At 46.7% G+C, this 19,443-nt stretch overlaps 1 protein-coding gene across 2 annotated transcripts in view; it reads right to left on the bottom strand.

Moving 5' to 3' along the window:
* The window catches only part of dhx9 (DEAH (Asp-Glu-Ala-His) box helicase 9), a 93,070-nt gene extending 74,027 nt beyond the window's left edge, over positions 1–19,043 (bottom strand). The window contains exons 1-2 of one of the 2 annotated variants that reach the window (XM_063064042.1): positions 18,754–19,043; positions 13,649–13,803 (exon numbers count right to left, since the gene is read on the bottom strand). In XM_063064042.1, coding sequence (XP_062920112.1) covers positions 13,649–13,759 — 111 coding nt within the window. In that variant the 5' untranslated portion in view covers positions 13,760–13,803; positions 18,754–19,043. The remainder of the gene's footprint in view (positions 1–13,648; positions 13,804–18,753) is intronic. The other variant, XM_063064041.1, reaches the window with a different exon arrangement.
* Between the last annotated feature and the right edge of the window lie 400 nt (positions 19,044–19,443).

Here is a 19,443-nt window from a genome sequence, read left to right as displayed (position 1 = left end):
AGCCATCCTGTACAATGCCAGAATCTATTGATTCTTGAAAGATCATCGTTAATGCCTCCGCAATCTCTTCAGCTACTTCCTTCAGAACCCGAGGATACATTCCATCAGGTCCAGGAGATTTATCCACCCTCAGACCATTAAGCTTCCTGAGCACCTTCTCAGTCATAATTTTCACTGTACAAACTTCACTTCCCTGACACTCTTGAATGTCCGGTATACTGCAGATGTCTTCCACTGTGAAGACTGATGCAAAATACCCATTAGTTCTTCTGCCATCTCTGCATCTCTCATTACAATATCTCCAGTGTCATTTTGTATTAGTCCTATATCTACCCCTGACTCTCTTTTACTTTCTATATACTTAAAAAAGTTTTCAGTATCTTTTTTGATATTAGTCACCAGCTTCCTTTCATAATTCATCTTTTCCTTCCTAATGACCTTCTTAGTTTCCTTCTGCAAGTTTGTAGAAGCTTCCCAATCCTCCCACTAGCTCTGGTTTCCTTGTATGCCCTCTCTTCTGCTTTTACTTTGCCTCTGACTTCACTTATCAGCCATAGTAGTGCCCTTCTTCCCTTTGAAAATTTCTTCTTATTTGGAATGTATCTGTATTGCACTTCCTTCAATTTTCGCAGAAACTCCAGCCATTGCTGCTCTGCTGTCCTTAGTCAACTTTGGCCAGTTCCCATCTCATGCCATTGTAATTTCCTTTATTCCACTGAAAAAGCGACAAATTGGATTTTATTTTTTTCCTCTCAAATTTCAATGTGAACTCGATCATATTGTGATCACTGTTTCCTGAGGGTTCCTTAACCCTAAGCTCACTTCTCACCTCCGGATTATTGCACAACACCCAATCCAGCACAGCCAATCCCCTGGTGGGCTCAACAAGCTGTTCTAAAAGCCATCCCTTAGACCAGGGGTCACCAACCTTTTTTGCACCGCAGACCAGTTTAATACAATATTCTTGCGGACCGGCCGACCAGGGAGGGGGGACGTGTTAATCACAAACGGAATATAGATGATAAGTCAACTATGTGTCACTTATAAGTGGCTAATACACTCAATTTTGTTTCTAAAAGGGCTTATCTAATGAATTTAATATATGTAAACTGGCATTCAGGAGCAACCTCTTTGACTCGGGTAGTGAAACCAGACAGCCGTCCAGTCATAGCTGCAGCCCCATCTGTGCACAGTCCAACACAGAATGACCAATCCAGTTTGCCTGACATGTAGTCATTCAAAGACTTGAATAGTCCTGCCCCAGTTGTGTTAGTTGGCAGCGGCAGTGCACACAACATATCCTCGTGCACATCATCTTGAAATATATATCACACATATTGCCTTGTTGTTGACATCGGTAGACTTGTCGACCTGGATAGCATACCATGGTGATTCGTTAAGCCGTTCCAACAGCTGTGCTTCAATGTCCTCCACTATGTCGTCGATTCTCCTTGAAACTGTGGTAGCTGCAAGAGAAACCTGTGCCATTTTGTTAGCTGCAGCTTCTCCCAACAGTTCACGGCACGTCCTTGGCAGCAGGCAGAGTCAATTCTTCACCAACAGTGAAAGGCTTCTTAGCCTTAGCAATACGGCTAGCCACTAAGTACGATGCTCTAAGAGCAGCAGTATTTGTGGAGGTGGTGACTCTCAGCACTTGCTTCTGTCCCGCTTGCTCACGTTTTTTTCCGCTCAAAAAACTCAACAGGTTTGTCTTTAAGTTCAGGGTTCTTGGACTCAAGGTGCCGAAGCAGTTTTGAGGGTTTCATTGCCTCATTAGACAGCTTGTCTCCACATATCACACACAGGGGGCTTGGAGCGTGTGAGTCACCAGTTGCATTAATGCCATATTATATGTACAACTCGTTGTACTTTCTGTTGAAGGAAGCTTTCTTTTTTTTTGCAGTCTCGGCCTCAGCTGTCTCTGTGTTATCATCATCGTTAGGCCTTTTTCCCCTACCACCTCTTCCAAAGAAACTCTCAAGCAATGTTTGCTTTTCACTCATCGAGTAGTTGTAGGTTAATGACCGACTGATGAACTCGCGTGCATTCAAGTTCAACAGTGGGCGTGACGGGGAGTGAGGAAAGGTGCAGCTGACTTGTATCATTTCATACTGCCAAATCATGTCGTTTCCTCACGGCCCGGTACTGGTCTGCAGCCCAGTGGTTGGGGACCACTGCCTTAGACATTCTACAAATTCTCTCTCGAGGTCCAGTCCTGGCCTGGTTTTCCCTATCCACTTTCATGTTGAAATCCCCAACGACTAACATTACATTGCCTTTCTGACACGCCTTTTCTATCTCCCGCTGTAATTTGTAATCCACATCCCGGCTGCTGTTTGGAGGTCTGCATACAACTGCCATTAGGGTCCTTTTACCCTTGCCATTTCTAAACTCAACCCATAGAGACTCTACACATTCCAATCCTATGTCATCTCTTTCTAATGATTTAACTTTTATTTCTCAGAGCCACACCACCCCCTCCATCTATTAACCTATCTCTCCGAATACACCATATATCCTTGGACGTTCAGCTCCCAATGGCAGCCATCCTTTAGCCAACTTTCAGAGATGGCCACAATGTCAACTTGCCAATCTGTAGCTGAACTTCAAGATCGTCCATTTTATTCCTTATGCTGCGTGCATTCAAATATAACACTTTCAGTCCAGTATTTGTTGCTTTCTGTTTTAACTGTACCACTCCTATATTGCCCAGTAACTCATGCCACTGGCTGTGACTAAGCCTCATCTCCTGACTGTTCTTTCTATAATCTCTGTTGCATGCTGTCTTTGATTTATTTCTGTTTTCCCCTTCCTCAACCCTATCACTCCAGTTCCCATCCCCCTGCCAAATTAGTTTAAACCCTCCCTAACAGCTCTATTAAATGTGCCCGCTAGGATACTGGACCCCTTTGGGTTCAGTGTAACCCATCCTTTTTGTACAGGTCGTACCTCCCCCAGAAGAGACCCCAATGATCCAGGAATCTGAAGCCTTGCCCCCTACACCAGTCTCTCGGCCACACATGAATACGACTGGTCATGCTATTCTTGCACTTGCTAGCACATGGCACAGGCAGCAACCCTGAGATTACTGCCCTAGAGGTCCTGCTTTTCAGCTTCCTACCTAACTCCCTGAATTCTCTCTTCAGGACCTCCTCCCTTTATCTACCCATGTCATTGGTATCAACGTGAACAAAGACTTCTGGCTGTTCACCCTCTCTCTTCAGAATATTTTGCACCCAACCCAAAACATCCCATACCCTGGCACCTGGGAGGCAATGCACCACACGAGTACCTCTATCAGGCTGACAGAACCTCCTGTCTGTTCCCCTCACTATGGAATCCCCTATGATTACCACATTCCTCGCTTCTGCACCACGGAACCAGGCTCAGTGCCAGAAACCCAATCACCGTGGTCGTCCTCTGACAGGTCATCCCCCTCAACCACATGCAAAACGAGATAATGATTACTGAGGGGGATGGCTACAGGGGTGCTCCCTACTATCTGAGCGCTCCCCTGACCGTCACCCACTTACCTAACTCCTGCAGCCTCGGGGTGACTAACTCCCTGTAGCTTCTCTCTATCTCCTGTTCACTCTCCCTAATAAGCTAATAATACTACTTACAGCAACTAACTGCTGGTATTAGATTTAGATTATGAGAACACTCGGTCCTCTTTTATTGTCATTTAGAAATGCATACCTGCATTAAGAAATGATACAATGTTTCTCCGGAGTGATATCACAGAAAACAGGACAAACCAAAGACTAACACTGATAGAACCACATAATTATTACATATAGTTACAGCAGTGCAAAGCAATACCATAATTTGATGAAGAACAAACCATGAGCATGGTAAAAAAAAAAGTCTCAAAGTACCCGAGTTGATCAACTCCCGAGTCCCCGATAGCAGGTGGCAAAAGGGAGAAACTCCCTGCCATAAACCTCCAGGCACCGTCAACTTGCCGATGCCTTGGAAGCAGCCGACCACAAGTCCGTCCTTCCGAAAACTTCGAGCCTCCAACCAGCCCGTCCGATACAGCCTCCCGAGCGCCATCCTCTGCCGAGCGCCTTCAACCTAGCCCTGGCCGCTGAAACAAGCAAAGCCCAGGATTCAGGGCCTTCTGCTCCAGAGATTCCGGTTACCACACAGTAGCAGCGGCAGTGAAGCAGGCATTTCAGAAGTTTTTCAGATGTTCCTCCGTACTCTCACGTCCATCTCCATCAAATCAGAATTGTGCACGGTCCCCTACTTGATAGATTACAGATATCATTCACCGGTGAGGCCGCACGCGCTGCCGTCACGCTGCCATCTTCTCCTCCTCCATATTAGGGTATGAAACTTAATATTCCACTCAAGATCTCCAGAGATACCAACCAACTCTGATTTTAATTAAAAAGTCCAATTAAGCATGAGCATCAGTAGTGAAAAGGGGGAGTTGGACGCATTATGTCTGCTCCAACTGGATGACAATCGGTCTTTTTCTTCAGTGCTACTTTCCTCTGTAAACCTATACCCAGATTCCCTTAATGCATAAAAACCTGTAACACAGTGGCTGTGCCTCCAGTATCCTGTTAGGCGGAGAATTCCAAAGACTCACTTTGCTGGTTAAAGAAGTTCCGTCTCAAGCTTACCCAGAATGGCCAACCTCTTGAAATCATGACCCCAGGCTCTAGACACCACAGACAAGGGCAAGATTATTGCTATAACTACCCCATAAATCCTATTAAGAATTTTTTGAATATTACTACAGTCGACCTTCAGTAATCCGACTACCTGTAATCCGGTTCCTTTGATAATCCAGCACTGATTTCAAATCTTCTGCGTAACTGTAATTTCAAATTTCCCGGGCCACCATACCAACCTGCTGTGCATTGCTTTGGTTGTGCTAGATCTGTTCATGTGTTGGCACGCTCTTGTAAGCACAGACAGGTGACTCCTGCTTGTTTTCCTGCATTTATTAATATCATTGGCTCTTTTTTTAGCCCCAATTATGGCCCCAGTGAGTAAAGGAAATGCACCTCACGCTGTGAAGCGAAAACACCGCACATTATCCATTAAAGATAAGGTTGAACTCTTGAAAAAATTGGACAGTGGTGTATTGGTGAGAAGCTTGTGTGAGTGCTACAACATTGGCTCTTCCACAGTGTATGATATAAAGAAACAGAAAGAAAAACTGCTACATTTTTTTGCTGATAGTGGCTCAAAGAAACAGATGCGTGTAAGAAAAACAATGAAAGACGGAAGAAGTTCGGAACTAGATAAAGTGCTGATAATATGGTTTAACCTTCGTGTAAGTGAAGGTGTTGAACTATCTGGAGATATGGTGAAGGAACAAGCAAAAGTGTTTCATGAAGAACTAGGGCTGGATTATGAGTGTGACTATAGTGAAGGCTGGCTTCATCAGTTCAAGCAGCGTCATGGCTTACAATTTCGTGCAGCGTGTGATGAAAAATGTTCAGCAGACAAGGAAGCAGCAGCAGAGTTTGTTGACAAGTTTGCCAAATTAGTCTCCGATGAAAAATTAAGCCCTGACCAAGTGTACAGAGCTGATGAGACTGCTTTGTATTGGAGATGTACACCAAGAAGAACGCTAACAGCAGATGCAGAATTGCTAACAAGGTATAAGACAACGAGAGATCGTGTGACTTTGCTAGGCTGCTCTAATACTGCAGGAACCCACAGATGCAAGTTACTGGTCATTGACAAAAGTTTACATCCCAGGGCCTTCAAAGGTATGATCCAATTTCCTGTAGCAAAGAGACTTTCTATTGACAGGCTAATTAAGTTGACAGGTGAATTGCTGAAAGGATTAGAGCAACAATGTTTTATAACTGAGCAAGAAATAAGCAAGACTAGCCTGGGATCCAAATCCACAAAATGAGTTAGGCCAGACAGAAGTATGTCCTCAGGTTATGGCAAAATATTATGTCCTGACATTATAGCCGCAATAGGTGCTGATCACAATGTATGTCCATTGATTAATGGATGAATAGTGAACATAAACAAAGTTCCAGATAAAGAGAAACAATTTAGAGGTAGAAAGAATACAGCCGTGGTTTCTTTCCCTTCGCTCATCTGGAAGGATGCATTCAAATCTTTCCTTAAACTCATTATTCTTTGTACTGGCTCTCCCATCTTGCCATCCAAATATTCATGTCAAGAGAAGTTTCTGGAATATCACAGAAGTGGTATAGTTGAACTCCATGAGCTGCAATAACTCTGCCCTGGTGATTAGCAGTGAAGAACTTCCATAGCAGCTACAATGACCAGAGTCAAGAGATAACCAGGAGAAATGAAAGCAGCACCAGTCTTCATGAAATAAAGAGGACTCCGGATTCTAGGAGGCCAGAAAAACAAAAAGGGTAATCTTTGGGACTCAGACAGATAGTTGCAGCCTAGGTTAGGTGTTGAACGATTAACCCATGTCTATGATTATTGGGGCTATCAAACCTTGCAGAGTAACCGGTCCAGTGAGGGAAATGGACTGAAAATTGGAGATGTAATTTAATGCAGCCATGCAAGGTGTGACCTTTTGGAAGGACAAACCAGGATAAAATGCACATAGTGAAGCCTCAGGCTCCTAGGTGTTAGGTACAACAAGGGGACTTGGGAATACAGAACTATAATTCCTTGAAAGTGACATCACAGGAAGATAGGCTTGAAAAACAGCTTTTGGCACACTGGCCTTCATTAATCTGTGCACTGAGTAAGAATTGTATAAGACATTAGTGAGGTCAAATTTAGAGTACTGTGTGCAGTTCAGGTCATCTACCTACAGGAAAGATATCAATCAGCTTGAAGGAGTGCAGAGAAAATTTACATGGATGTTGCTGGGACTCAAGGACTGGAGCTACAGGCATAGGTTGAGTAAATTGGCACTCTGGTTCCCATTCCCCTGCAACTCTAACTCGAGTCTGAGGAGGTAGCAGAGGTCTTTCATGAATGCTTTTCTTCAGTATTCACCAGTGAGCAGGACCTGATGAATATGATCAAACAGGCTAATTCATTGGAACATGTGGACATTAAGAAAGAGGACATGCTGGGAACCCTTGCTAAACATTAAGTTAGAAAGACTCCGGGGCCGGATAAGTTATGCACCAGGTTACTCTGGACAGCGAGGGATGAGACAGCTATGCCTTTGCGATACCTTTGCATCCTCACTAGCCACAGGAGAAATTATCAGAAGATTGGAGGAGAGAAAAATATTACTTCTTTGTCCAAGAAAGTAAATAGGAATAACCATAGGAATTATAGATCAGTGGGTCTTACGCCAGTGGTGGGTAATCTATTGGAAAGCATTCCTAGAGACAGGATTTGAGAGTATTTGAAGAAGCAAAGTCATAGTTTTGTGAAGGGAAGGCTGCATCTCATGACCTGATCGAATTCTTCATGGAAGTAACCAAACAAATTGATGAAGATAAGAGCATGTGGCGTGCATGGAATTTTTTGTAAGGCATTTGACAAGGTACTCCATGATAGGGTTATTCAGAAAGTCAGGAGGCATGCGATCCAGGGAAACTTGGTTATGTGGATTTATAACTCTGCTCTCAAACACATCTCTCCCACTTCACGCACATCTGCTCTCACCCCATCCTCCCACCACCCCAGTAGGAATAGGGTTCCCCTTGTCCTCACCTACCACCCCACCAGCCTCCGGGTCCAACATATAAATCTCCATAATTTCCGCCACCTCCAACAGGATCCCACCACTAAGCACATCTTTCCCTCCCCCCCCCCACCCCACTGACTCCCTTGTCCATTTGTCCCCACCAATCTCCCTCCCGGCACTTATCCTTGTAAACATCGACTGTACCTCTTCCTATAGATGCAGCCTAGCCTGCTGCGTTCACCAGCAATTTTTATATGTGTTGCTTGAAATTCCAGCATCTGCAGATTTCCTCGTGTTTAGATTCAGAATTGGCTTGCCCACAAAAGGCAGAGGGTAGTAATAGACGGAATGTATTCAGCCTGGAGATTGGTGATGAGTGGAGTACTGCAGGTTTCTGTTCTGGGACCCACTCGCCCCACGCCCCTTATTTATATAAATGACTTGGACAGGGAAATCAGGAGTGGATTAGTATGTCTACAGACCACATCACGTGGATAGTGTAGAGGTTGTGATAGGCATTATCAGCAAGTCATTATAGGCAAGTCATTAGCAGGATGTAGAATTGGGCTGAGATGAGGTAGATAGAGTTCAATTTGGAAAAGCATTAAGTTTTCAGTGTGAATCCAGGGCATTCGAGCCCCACACATCACTAAGAGACATTGGACTATGTGTAATTAAGATACTTGGCAAGGTCCAAAAAAAGTTAGGTTTAAGTGTAGCAGCCATTGTGGGAGCTGCTACTGTTTGAGTGGCCCCGTGTTATAGTGGAGAGTTCAAGCTTTGGCTCATAAAGGCTTCATCTGGAAGAAGTACAGGCTATAGCTACACTGGAGACCTTTGCTGTCCCTGATGACTGCAGCTGCAAGAAGAGCATTCAGGTGCAGCTTCTGACAGACCTTGTTAAACATATTGGAGCTGGATGAACTACAGATCGTTTCGGAGGGTGAGAGGCTGATCGACAAGGCATATCGGGAGGTAGTGATACACAGAATTGGCTTTAATACCCAAGGTGCATTACACAGGTAACTGGATGACCATCAGAAGGGGGAGAGGGAATAGGCAGCCGGTGCAGAATAACCCTGTGGCCATTCCCTTCAATAACACTTACACCTCCTTAGATACTGTTGGGGGGAAGAGGGGGTGTGGGAATGACCTAGCAGTGTAAAGACACTGCAATTAGGTCTCTAGCTCTGTGGCTCAGAAACATGGGGCGGGGGGGGACGGCTGTAGAAAAGGCAAGCTGTAGTGAAAGGGATTTGCTGGTTAGAGAACAGAAATGAGGATCCCTGGACAAGAACAAAACTTCGGATGGTTTGTTGCCTCTCAGGTGTCAGTGCCAGGGACATCTTGGATCAAGATCACACCAGTGAGAGGCTGAGTATCTAGAGGCTGTGCTCCATCTGGGTACCAATGACAAAGGTAGGAGGGGTGACAAGGTCCTGCAAAGTGAGTTCAGAGATTGTTACCTGTGCCACGTGTCATGAGGCCAGAAATGGGAAGACAATACAGTTTAACATATGGCTAAGGAGATAGTGTAGGATTTTTGGATCTCTTCCAGGAAAGGTGGGACCGGTACAGGCAGAACAGTTTGCACCTGAACTGATATCCTTGCAGAAAGGTTTGCTAGTTCTGCAGTAGGGAGTTAAACCAGAGTTGCAGGGGGATGGAAACCAGAGTGTTGGAGAAGGTAGAGAAGTGGCTGTGAGGGAAAGATGTTGTTCAGCCTACCTACAGTCAGGAATCGAAAGGTTGAGCATGATAGAACTAACATTCTTAGTTGTCTATTTCAATGCACAGAGTATTGTAGTCATAGTCATACTTTATTGATCCTGGGAAATTGGTTTTCGTTAAAATTGCACCATAAATAATTAAATAGTAATAAAACCATACATAGTTAAATAATAATATGTAAATTATGCCAGTAAATTATGAAATAAGTCCAGGACCAGCCTATTGGCTCAGGGTGTCTGACCCTCCAAGGGAGGAGTTGTAAAGTTTGATGGCCACTGGCAGGAATGACTTCCTATGACGCTCTGTGTTGCATCTCGGTGGAATGAGTCTCTGGCTGAATGTACTCCTGTGCCCACCCAGTACATTATGTAGTGGATGGGAGACATTGACCAAGATGGCATGCAACTTAGACAGCATCCTCTTTTCAGACACCACCGTCAGAGAATCCAGTTCCATCCCCACAACATCACTGGCCTTACGAATGAGTTTGTTGATTCTGTTGGTGTCTGCTACCCTCAGACTGCTGCCCCAGCACACAACAGCAAACATGATAGCACTGGCCACCACATGACTCATAGAACATTATCAGCATCGTCCGACAGATGTTAAAGGACCTCAGTCTCCTCAGGAAATAGAGACGGCTCTGACACTTCTTGTAGACAGCCTCAGTGTTCTTTGACCAGTCCAGTTTATTGTCAATTCGTATCCCCAGGTATTTGTAATCCTCCACCATGTCCACACTGACCCCCGGGATGGAAACAGGGGTCACCGGTACCTTAGCTCTCCTCAAGTCTACCACCAGCTCCTTAGCCTTTTTCACATTAAGCTGCAGATAATTCTGCTCATACCATGTAAAAAAGTTTCCTAGCGTAGCCCAGTACTCAGCCTCATCTCCCTTGCTGATGCATCCAACTATGGCAGAGTCATCAGAAAACTTCTGAAGATGACAAGACTCTGTGCAGTAGTTGAAGGCCGAGGTGTAAATGGTGAAGAGAAAGGGAGACAAGACAGTCCCCTGTGGAGCCCCAGTGCTGCTGATCACTCTGTCGGACGCACAGTGTTGCAAGCACACGTACTGTGCTCTGCCAGTCAGGTAATCAAGAATCCATGACACCAGGAAAGCATCCACCTGCATCGCTGTCAGCTTCTCCCCCAGCAGAGCAGGGCGGATGGTGCTGAACGCACTGGAGAAGTCAAAAAACATGACCCTCACAGTGCTCGCTGGCTTGTCCAGGTGGGTGTAGACACGGTTCAGCAGGTAGACGATGGCATCCTCAAATCCTAGTCGGGGCTGGTAGGCGAACTGGAGGGGATCTAAGTGTGGCCTAACCATAGGCCAGAGCAGCTCGAGAACAAGTCTCTCCAGGGTCTTCATGATGTGGGAGGTCAATGCCACTGGTCTGTAGTCATTGAGGCCGCTGGGGCGTGGCATCTTTGGCACAGGGACAAGGCAGGATGTCTTCCACAGCACAGGAACCCTCTGGAGACTCAGGCTCAGGTTGAAGGCATGGCGAAGTACTCCACATAGCTGAGGGACACAGGCTTTGAGCACCCTGGTGGACACCATCCGGGGCTGCAGCCTTGCTTGGGTTGAGACGTTTCAGACGTCTTCTCATCTGTTCAGCTGTAAAGCCCACCCGTGGTGGTTTCGTGTGGGGAAGGGGTATAGTCATGAAAGCAGGGTGGGGAACTGTAAGGAGAGGTAGGAAGGGAGAGTGGAATATATGTTGGTTGGGGGCCGACAACAGATGACTCGTGGGGGATGGGCAGGGGCCACAATGTCAAATCTGTTAAAGTTCAGCTTAAGTTCGTTGGCCCTGTCCACACTGCCTTCAGCTCCTCTGTTGCTAGTTTGCCGGAACCCAGTGATGGTCCTTAACCCACTCCAGACCTCTCTCCTGTTGTTCTGCTGGAGTCCACTCAAGCTTCCTCCTATACCTGTCTTTAGCCTCCCTGATCCTGGCTTTCAGGTGCCTCTGTATCGCCCTCAGCTCCTCCCTGTTTCCATCTCTAAACGCCCTCTTTTTAGCATTCAGGATGTCCTTAATGTCCTTTGTTATTCAAATAACAAGCCATGGGGGACAAAGGACAGTTCTTGTCGGAACATTGTAGTCCACACAGAAGTTGATGTAATCAGTGATGCACTCTGTGAGCCCATCAATATCCTTTCCATGTGGCTCACAGAGTGCCTGCCAGTCTGTCACCTCAAAACAACCCTGGTGCGCCTCATAAGCCTCCTCTGACCAGTTCCTCACTGTCCTCGAGGTTGCAGGTTTACTCTTCACCAGAGGCACGTAGCAGGGTTTTAGATGCACCAGGTTGTGATCTGACCTTCCCAATGGAGGGAGGGGAGAGAAGCTGTATGCATCCTTAACGTTAGCATACATCAAATCCAGAGTCCTCTCCCCTCTGGTCGTGCAGCTCACATTGTGCGTGAAGTTGGGCAGTGTTCTAGCCATGGTAACATGGTTGAAGTCACCCGAGATGGTAATGAGGGCACTCGGGTGCTGGGTTTGTAATCTGGCTATGACGGTGTAAATGATGTTACACGCCGACGACGGGTTGGCAGAGGGAGGGATGTACACAACAACCACAATTGCAAGTGAGATTTCCCTTGGCAAATAATATGGCCGGAGTCCAACAGCAGGTAAGGTGATTGAGCATGTGGAACTATAACATTATAGCCATTAGTGAAACCTGTTTGAAAGTGGGGCAGGATGGGCTGCTCAATGTGCTGGTGTTCCATTGATTTAAGCACGATAGAATGGGAGGGATTAAAGGGTAGAAGTGTGGCATTATGTCAGGGAAAATGTCATGACAATGCTCAGACAGGACAGACTGGAGAGCTCATCTACTGAAGCTCCATAAATTGAACTGAGGAATAAGAAAGGGAGCATCACATTAATGGGATTATATTATAGACCATCCACCAATTGGCAGGATTTGGATGAGCAAATTTGTAGAGAGATCACAGATAAGAAACAAGGTTGTGATAAGTGATTTTAACTTGCATTGACTGGGACTTCCATACTGGAAAAGGGCTGGATGGGAAAGGAAAATTTCCTTAATCTATACATGGTGGTCACAACTAGACAGAGTGCGTCACTGGAAGTCCTATTGGACAAAAGATAGGGGAGGTGATAGAAGTATGTGTAGGGGAACACTTCAGATACATTAGTTAAATTATGAAGTAGGATAAATTTCTTCCCTGGATTGAGATTCTTAATTGGAGAAAGGCCAATTTTGCTAATATTAGAAAAGATCTGGCAAGTGTGGATTGGGACAGGTTGTATTCTGGCAAAGGTGTGCTAGTAAGAGGGAGGCATTTAAAAGTGAAAATTTGAGAATACAGTTTGTATGTTCCTGACAGAATAAAAGGCAAGGCCAACAGGCTTAGGGAACCTTGATTTTCGAGAGATATTGAGGCCCAAGTTAAGAAGGTGGTGGTGAATAGCAGCTATAGCGAGCAAGGAACAAATCATGTATTTGAGTATAAAAAATGCAAGAGAACACTTAATGGGCAAAATCAGAAGAGCTAAATGAAGACGTGAAGTTGCTCTAGCAGACAGGGTGAAGGGAACTCCCAAGAGCTTCTATGGACACATTAAGAGCAAAAGGATAGCAAGGCACAAAACTGGTCCTCATGAAGATTAGCACTGACATCAATGCATGGAGCCAAAGAGATGGGTGAGATCTTAAATGGATTTTTTGCATCTATTTTTGCATCTACTTGGGGGATGGTCTATAGAGGCGAGCCAATCTTTGCATGTTATTTGATTAAGTATTTCCAGCACTTTATCTTTTCTAAAGGGAAATTCACAATTTGTTATTAAAACCTTGCCTTCCAATCAGTCATACAGCAGTACTGTACAGAAACGAGCCCTCTAATCATTGTGTCTATGGTGATCAGCACATTTATCTACAAAATTCCAACTTGCCTTTATAAATTCTATATTACTCTATGCCCTGCTTATTCAAGTACCTGTCAAGATGCTTCTTAAAAGTACTTGCTGTTCCTGTCTCCACCAGCTCATACCAAATACCATTATTCCATAAAAATACCATTACCATGAATAATTCACCCCCCAGATTTCATTTAAGCCTCCGCCCCCTCACCTTAAACCAGTGCCCTCTAGTTTTCAAGTAGTCATAAAAAAATTCAAACATCAAGCTATCACAAGAGAAATAATCATTTTCCACATAATTTGTTCCCCATCTAAAACAGTACCGCAAACAAAATCAGTTTCAGACTGAACTCGAATTTTCAATGCTGTAAATTCAAGCTAGTACACAAAACTGTCATACCTCACAGACAAACTTCTGTCTGTTCTTGTTACCAGCTGCACGGATTTCATAATTTGGCGTAAGCTTGCGCTTTCCACACCAAGCATACAAAAAGTTCTTGATGTCCGTCATGCTTCCTCTTGATTATTAGCCACCATCAATGTTAGTGTTTGCTCCTTAAAGAAATGAACAACAAGAAAGTGAATAATTTTAACACTAACATGGAAGAAGTAATTATTATATATTCAGTGACCATAATGTGGTCTCCACTCGGTGAGGAAACCAAGCAGACAGGATTACTGTTTTGCGGCACACCTCATAATCAACAAAAGTGACTCTGAGCTATCAGTTACCTGCTACATTAATTGTCCCTCCCTGAATCATTTCAATCTTTGGAATCATACACTGCTGCAATGATGCAAAACAGACTCGAGGAATAACACCACATCCTGCTGGACTTGTCACCAAAATAGCAGTATTCAAGCCTTATCTCAATTTAAGTATTCAGTTTGCTTTCTTTCCGGTATTTCGGATTTCATTTATCGCTGCCTATTTAGATGTGATTTGCATTATTCTCTATCCTCAGCTATCTCCCTTCATCCAGTACCACTTGTTTTATCCCATTGTTCTAAGTTTCTACCCTGACTGTGTTCCCAGTGCCACTGTTCCTCCTCCCACTATCCAAAAGTTCTCAAACACAAGGAAATCTGCAGATGCTGGAAATTCAAGCAACACACATCAAAGTTGCTGGTGAACGCAGCAGGCCAGGCAGCATCTCTAGGAAGAGGTACAGTCGACGTTTCAGGCCGAGACCCTTCGTCAGGACTAACTGAAGGAAGAGCTAGTAAGAGATTTGAAAGTGGGAGTGGGAGGGGGAGATCCAAAATGATAGGAGAAGACAGGAGGGGGAGGGATGGAGCCAAGAGCTGGACAGGTGATTGGCAAAGGGGATATGAGAGGATCATGGGACAGGAGGTCCGGGGAGAAAGAAAGGGGGGGGGAACCAGAGGATGGGCAAGGGGTATAGTGAGAGGGACAGAGGGAGAAAAAGGAGAGAGAGAGAAAGAATGTGTACATATAAATAAATAACGGATGGGGTACGAGGGGGAGGTGGGGCATTAGCAGAAGTTTGAGAAGTCAATGTTCATGCCATCAGGTTGGAGGCTACCCAGATGGAATATAAGGTGTTGTTCCTCCAACCTGAGTGTGGCTTCATCTTTACAGCAGAGGAGGCCGTGGATAGACATATCAGAAAGGGAATGGGATGTGAAATTAAAATGTGTGGCCACTGGGAGATCCTGCTTTCTCTGGCGGACAGAGCGTAGGTGTTCAGCAAAACGATCTCCCAGTCTGCATCGGGTCTCGCCAATATATAGAAGGCCACATCGGGAGCACCGGACACAGTATATCACCCAGCTAACTCACAGGTGAAGTGTCGCCTCACCTGGAAGGACTGTCTGGGGCCCTGAATGGTGGTAAGGGACGAAATGTAAGGGCATGTGTAGCACTTGTTCCGCTTGCAAGGATAAATGCCAGGACAGAGATCAGTGGGGAGGGATGGGCGGGGGGGAGACGAATGGACAAGATAGTTGCGTAGGGAGCGATCCCTGCGGAAAGCGGGGGGCGGGGGGGGTAGGGAAAGATGTGCTTAGTGGTGGGATCCCGTTGGAGGTGGCGGAAGTTACGGAGAATTATATTTTGGACCCTGGAGGCTGGTGGGGTGGTAGGTGAGGACCGTATTCCTAGTGGGGTGGCGGGAGGATGGAGTGAGAGCAGATGTGCGTGAAATGGGGGAGGTGCGTTTGAGAACAGAGTTGATGCTGGAGGAAGGGAAGCCCCTTTCTTTAAAAAAGGACATCTCCCTCGTCCTGGAATGAAAAGCCTCATCCTGAGAGCAGATGCGGCGGAGACGGAGGAATTGCGAGAAGGGGATGGCATTTTTGCAAGAGACAGAGTGAGAAGAGGAATAGTCCAGATAGCTGTGAGAGTCAGTAGGCTTACAGTGGACATCAGTAGATTAGCTGTCTCCAGAGATAGAGACAAAAAGATCTAGAAAGGTGAGGAAGGTGTCGGTAATGGAACAGGTAAACTTGAGGGCAGGGTGAAAGTTGGAGGCAAAGTCAATGAAGTCAACGAGCTCAGCATGCGTGCAGGAACCTTCGCTACATCAACGACTGCATTGGCGCTGCTTCCTGCACGCATGCTGAGCTCGTTGACTTCATTAACTTTGCCTCCAACTTTCACCCTGCCCTCAAGTTTACCTGGTCCATTTCCGACACCTCCCTCCCCTTTCTAGATCTTTTTGTCTCTATCTCTGGAGACAGCTTATCCACTGATGTCTACTATAAGCCTACTGACTCTCACAGCTTTCTGGACTATTTCTCTTCTCACCTTGTCTCTTGCAAAAATGCCATCCCCTTCTCGCAATTCCTCCGTCTCCGCCGCATCTGCTCTCAGGATGAGGCTTTTCATTCCAGGACGAGGGATATGTCCTCCTTTTTTAAAGAAAGGGGCTTCCCTTCCTCCAGCATCAACTCTGCTCGCAAACGCACCTCCCCCATTTCACGCACATCTGCTCTCACTCCATCCTCTCGCTGCCCCACTAGGAATAGGGTTCCCCTTGTCCTCACCTACCACCCCACCAGCCTCCGGGGTCCAAAATATAATTCTCCGTAACTTCCGCCACCTCCAACGGGATCCCACCACTAAGCACATCTTTCCCTTCCCCCTCCCCCCCCGCTTTCCACAGGGATCGCTCCCTACGCAACTATCTTGTCCATTCATAGTCATACTTTATTGATCCTGAGGGAAATTGGGTTTCGTTACAGTTGCACCAAACAATAACAGAGTATAGATATAGAAATATAAAACCATAAATTATTAAATATTATGTAAATTATGCCAGGAAATAAGTTCAGTACCAGCCTAACAACAGGAATTCTGCGGATGCTGGAAATTCAAGCAACACACATCAAAGTTGCTGGTGAACGAAGCAGGCCAGGCAGCATCTGTAGGAAGAGGTGCAGTCAACGTTTCAGGCCGAGACCCTTCGTCAGGACTAACTGAAGGAAGAGTGAGCAAGGGATTTGAAAGTTGGAGGGGGAGGGGGAGATCCAAAATGATAGGAGAAGACAGGAGGGGGAGGGATAGAGCCAAGAGCTGGACAGGTGATAGGCAAAAGGGGATACGAGAGGATGATGGGTCAGGAGGTCCAGGAAGAAAGACAAGGTGGGGGGGGGGACCCAGAGGACGGGCAAGAGGTATATTCAGAGGGACAGAGGGAGAAAAAGGAGAGTGAGAGAAAGAATGTGTGCATAAAAATAAGTAACAGGGTACGAGGGGGAGGTGGGGCCTTAGCGGAAGTTAGAGAAGTCGATGTTCATGCCATCAGGTTGGAGGCTACCCAGACGGAATATAAGGTGTTGTTCCTCCAACCTGAGTGTGGCTTCATCTTTGCAGTAGAGGAGGCCGTGGATAGACATGTCAGAATGGGAATGGGATGTGGAATTAAAATGTGTGGCCACTGGGAGATCCTGCTTTCTCTGGCAGACAGAGCGTAGATGTTCAGCAAAGCAGTCTCCCAGTCTGCGTCGGGTCTTGCCAATATATAAAAGGCCACATCGGGAGCACCGGACACAGTATATCACCCCAGTCAACTCACAGGTGAAGTGTTGCCCCACCTGGAAGGACTGTTTGGGGCCCTGAATGGCGGTAAGGGAGGAAGTGTAAGGGCATGTGTAGCACTTGTTCCCAGCCTATTGGCTCAGGGTGTCTGACCCTCCAAGGGAGGAGCTGTACAGTTTGATTCGTCCCTCCATCCCTCCCCATTGATCTCCCTCCTGGCACTTATCCTTGCAAGCGGAACAAGTGCTACACATGCCCTTACACTTCCTCCCTTACCACCATTCAGAGCCCCAGACAGTCCTTCTAGGTGAGGCGACACTTCACCTGTGAGTCCGCTGGGGTGATATACTGCGTCCAGTGCTCCCGATGTGGCCTTCTATATTTTGGCGAGACACGACAGAGACTGGGAGATTGTTTCGTTGAACACCTACGCTCTGTCTGCCAGAGAAAGCAGGATCTTCCAGTGGCCACACATTTTAATTCCACATCCCATTCCCATTCTGACATGTCTATCCACGGCCTCCTCTACTGTAAAGATGAAGCCACACTCAGGTTGGAGGAACAACACCTTATATTCCGTCTGGGTAGCCTCCAACTTGATGGCATGAACATTGACTTCTCAAACTTCCGCTAATGCCCCACCTCCCCCTCGTACCCCATCCGTTATTTATTTATATACACACATTCTTTTTCTCCCTCTGTCCCATCCTCTGGGTTCCCCCCCCCCTTTTCTCTCTCCCTAGGCCTCCTGTCCCATGATCCTCTCATATCCCTTTTGTTAATCAATTGTCCAGCTCTTAGCTCCATCCCTCCCCCTCCTGTGTTCCCCTATCATTTTGGATCTCCCCCTCCCAAATCTCTTACTAGCCCTTCTTTCAGTTAGTCCTGACGAAGGCTCTCAGCCCGAAACGCCGACTGTACCTCTTCCTAGAGATGTTGCCTGGCCTGCTGCGTTCACCAGCAACTTTTATGTGTGTTGCTTGAAATTCCAGCATCTGCAGATTTCCTCGTGTTTGCGTGTAAAACTCAAGCTCACCTGTCAAATAACCAATTATAATTGTAGTCGAATATATACTCAATATGCAGGGTTGCAGAAAAGATGACTGCGTGTCATTCGACCTCAGCACACTGATGTAAATCGCTGTTCATTTTCAAACAGAACAGATACGATTGCTTAGTTATCTTCTAGAAGGGACAACAGAAACGATTTCCATTGCAAGTCTGAAAAAAAACTTCTAAACTGCGAAGCTCCCAAAATACTGTACTGACCAACACGGAGAAAATTTTAAGCGCATCACAAATCGCCACTGTCAATCGATCCTGCCGGCAGCCGCACAAAGACGACTACAGGCCGGTTACAATGTGCGCAACCGCGGCGCGCCAACTGCAGTCCTCCAGTGGCAAACTGCGCCGCCACAAAACGCTAACAAAACAACCGTGCGTGGTCGTCGAGACACCAACCCAGCCATCCCCATCCAAGGTGACCCCGGTCTTTCACTCACCCTTACCCTCACACAGCAGCAGCGGTCAGGAACAGAGCAGCAGACCCGAACCGACACACGCACAAAATGGCGTCAGGCTAGACATACAGGCAGACAACTTCTACAGTGAGTGGGTACTCTTACAAACGTCCGTCTGAATATGAAAAACACTCTTTTCGACAGATGCCTTAGTGCAATTATTGTTTTTTATTATAATCGAGAACATTACAGTTTGATCAATAAAGCTTTAGTCCATCATTTGATCTGATGATCTTGTTTATCCTTCCTCACCTCCCTCCCTCTGTGGCCTCGTTGGTTGATCCCGCAGCGGGGCATTGTGACGTCAGGCGCAGGAGCAACCGGCAGCATCAGTGGGCGGGGCGTGTCCAGCGGCATCATCGGTAGGCGGGGCGTGTCCGGCGGCAGTATCGGTGGGCGGGGCGTGTCCGGCGGCAGTATCGGTGGGCGGGGGGGTCCGGCGGCAGCATCAGTGGGCGGGGGGGTCCGGCGGCAGTATCGGTGGGCGGGGCGTGTCCGGCGGCAGCATCAGTGGGCGGGTGGTGTCCGGCGGCAGTATCGGTGGGCGGGGGGGTCCGGCGGCAGTATCAGTGGGCGGGGGGGTCCGGCGGCAGTAACGGTGGGCGGGGCGTGTCCGGCGGCAGTATCGGTGGGCGGGGGGGTCCGGCGGCAGCATCAGTGGGCGGGTGGTGT

Source organism: Mobula hypostoma, chromosome 12 (assembly GCF_963921235.1).
Source record: "Mobula hypostoma chromosome 12, sMobHyp1.1, whole genome shotgun sequence".
NCBI lineage: Eukaryota > Metazoa > Chordata > Chondrichthyes > Myliobatiformes > Myliobatidae > Mobula > Mobula hypostoma.
Note: the sequence above shows the minus strand (reverse complement) of the source record. Positions and strands in the feature narration are given on the sequence as shown.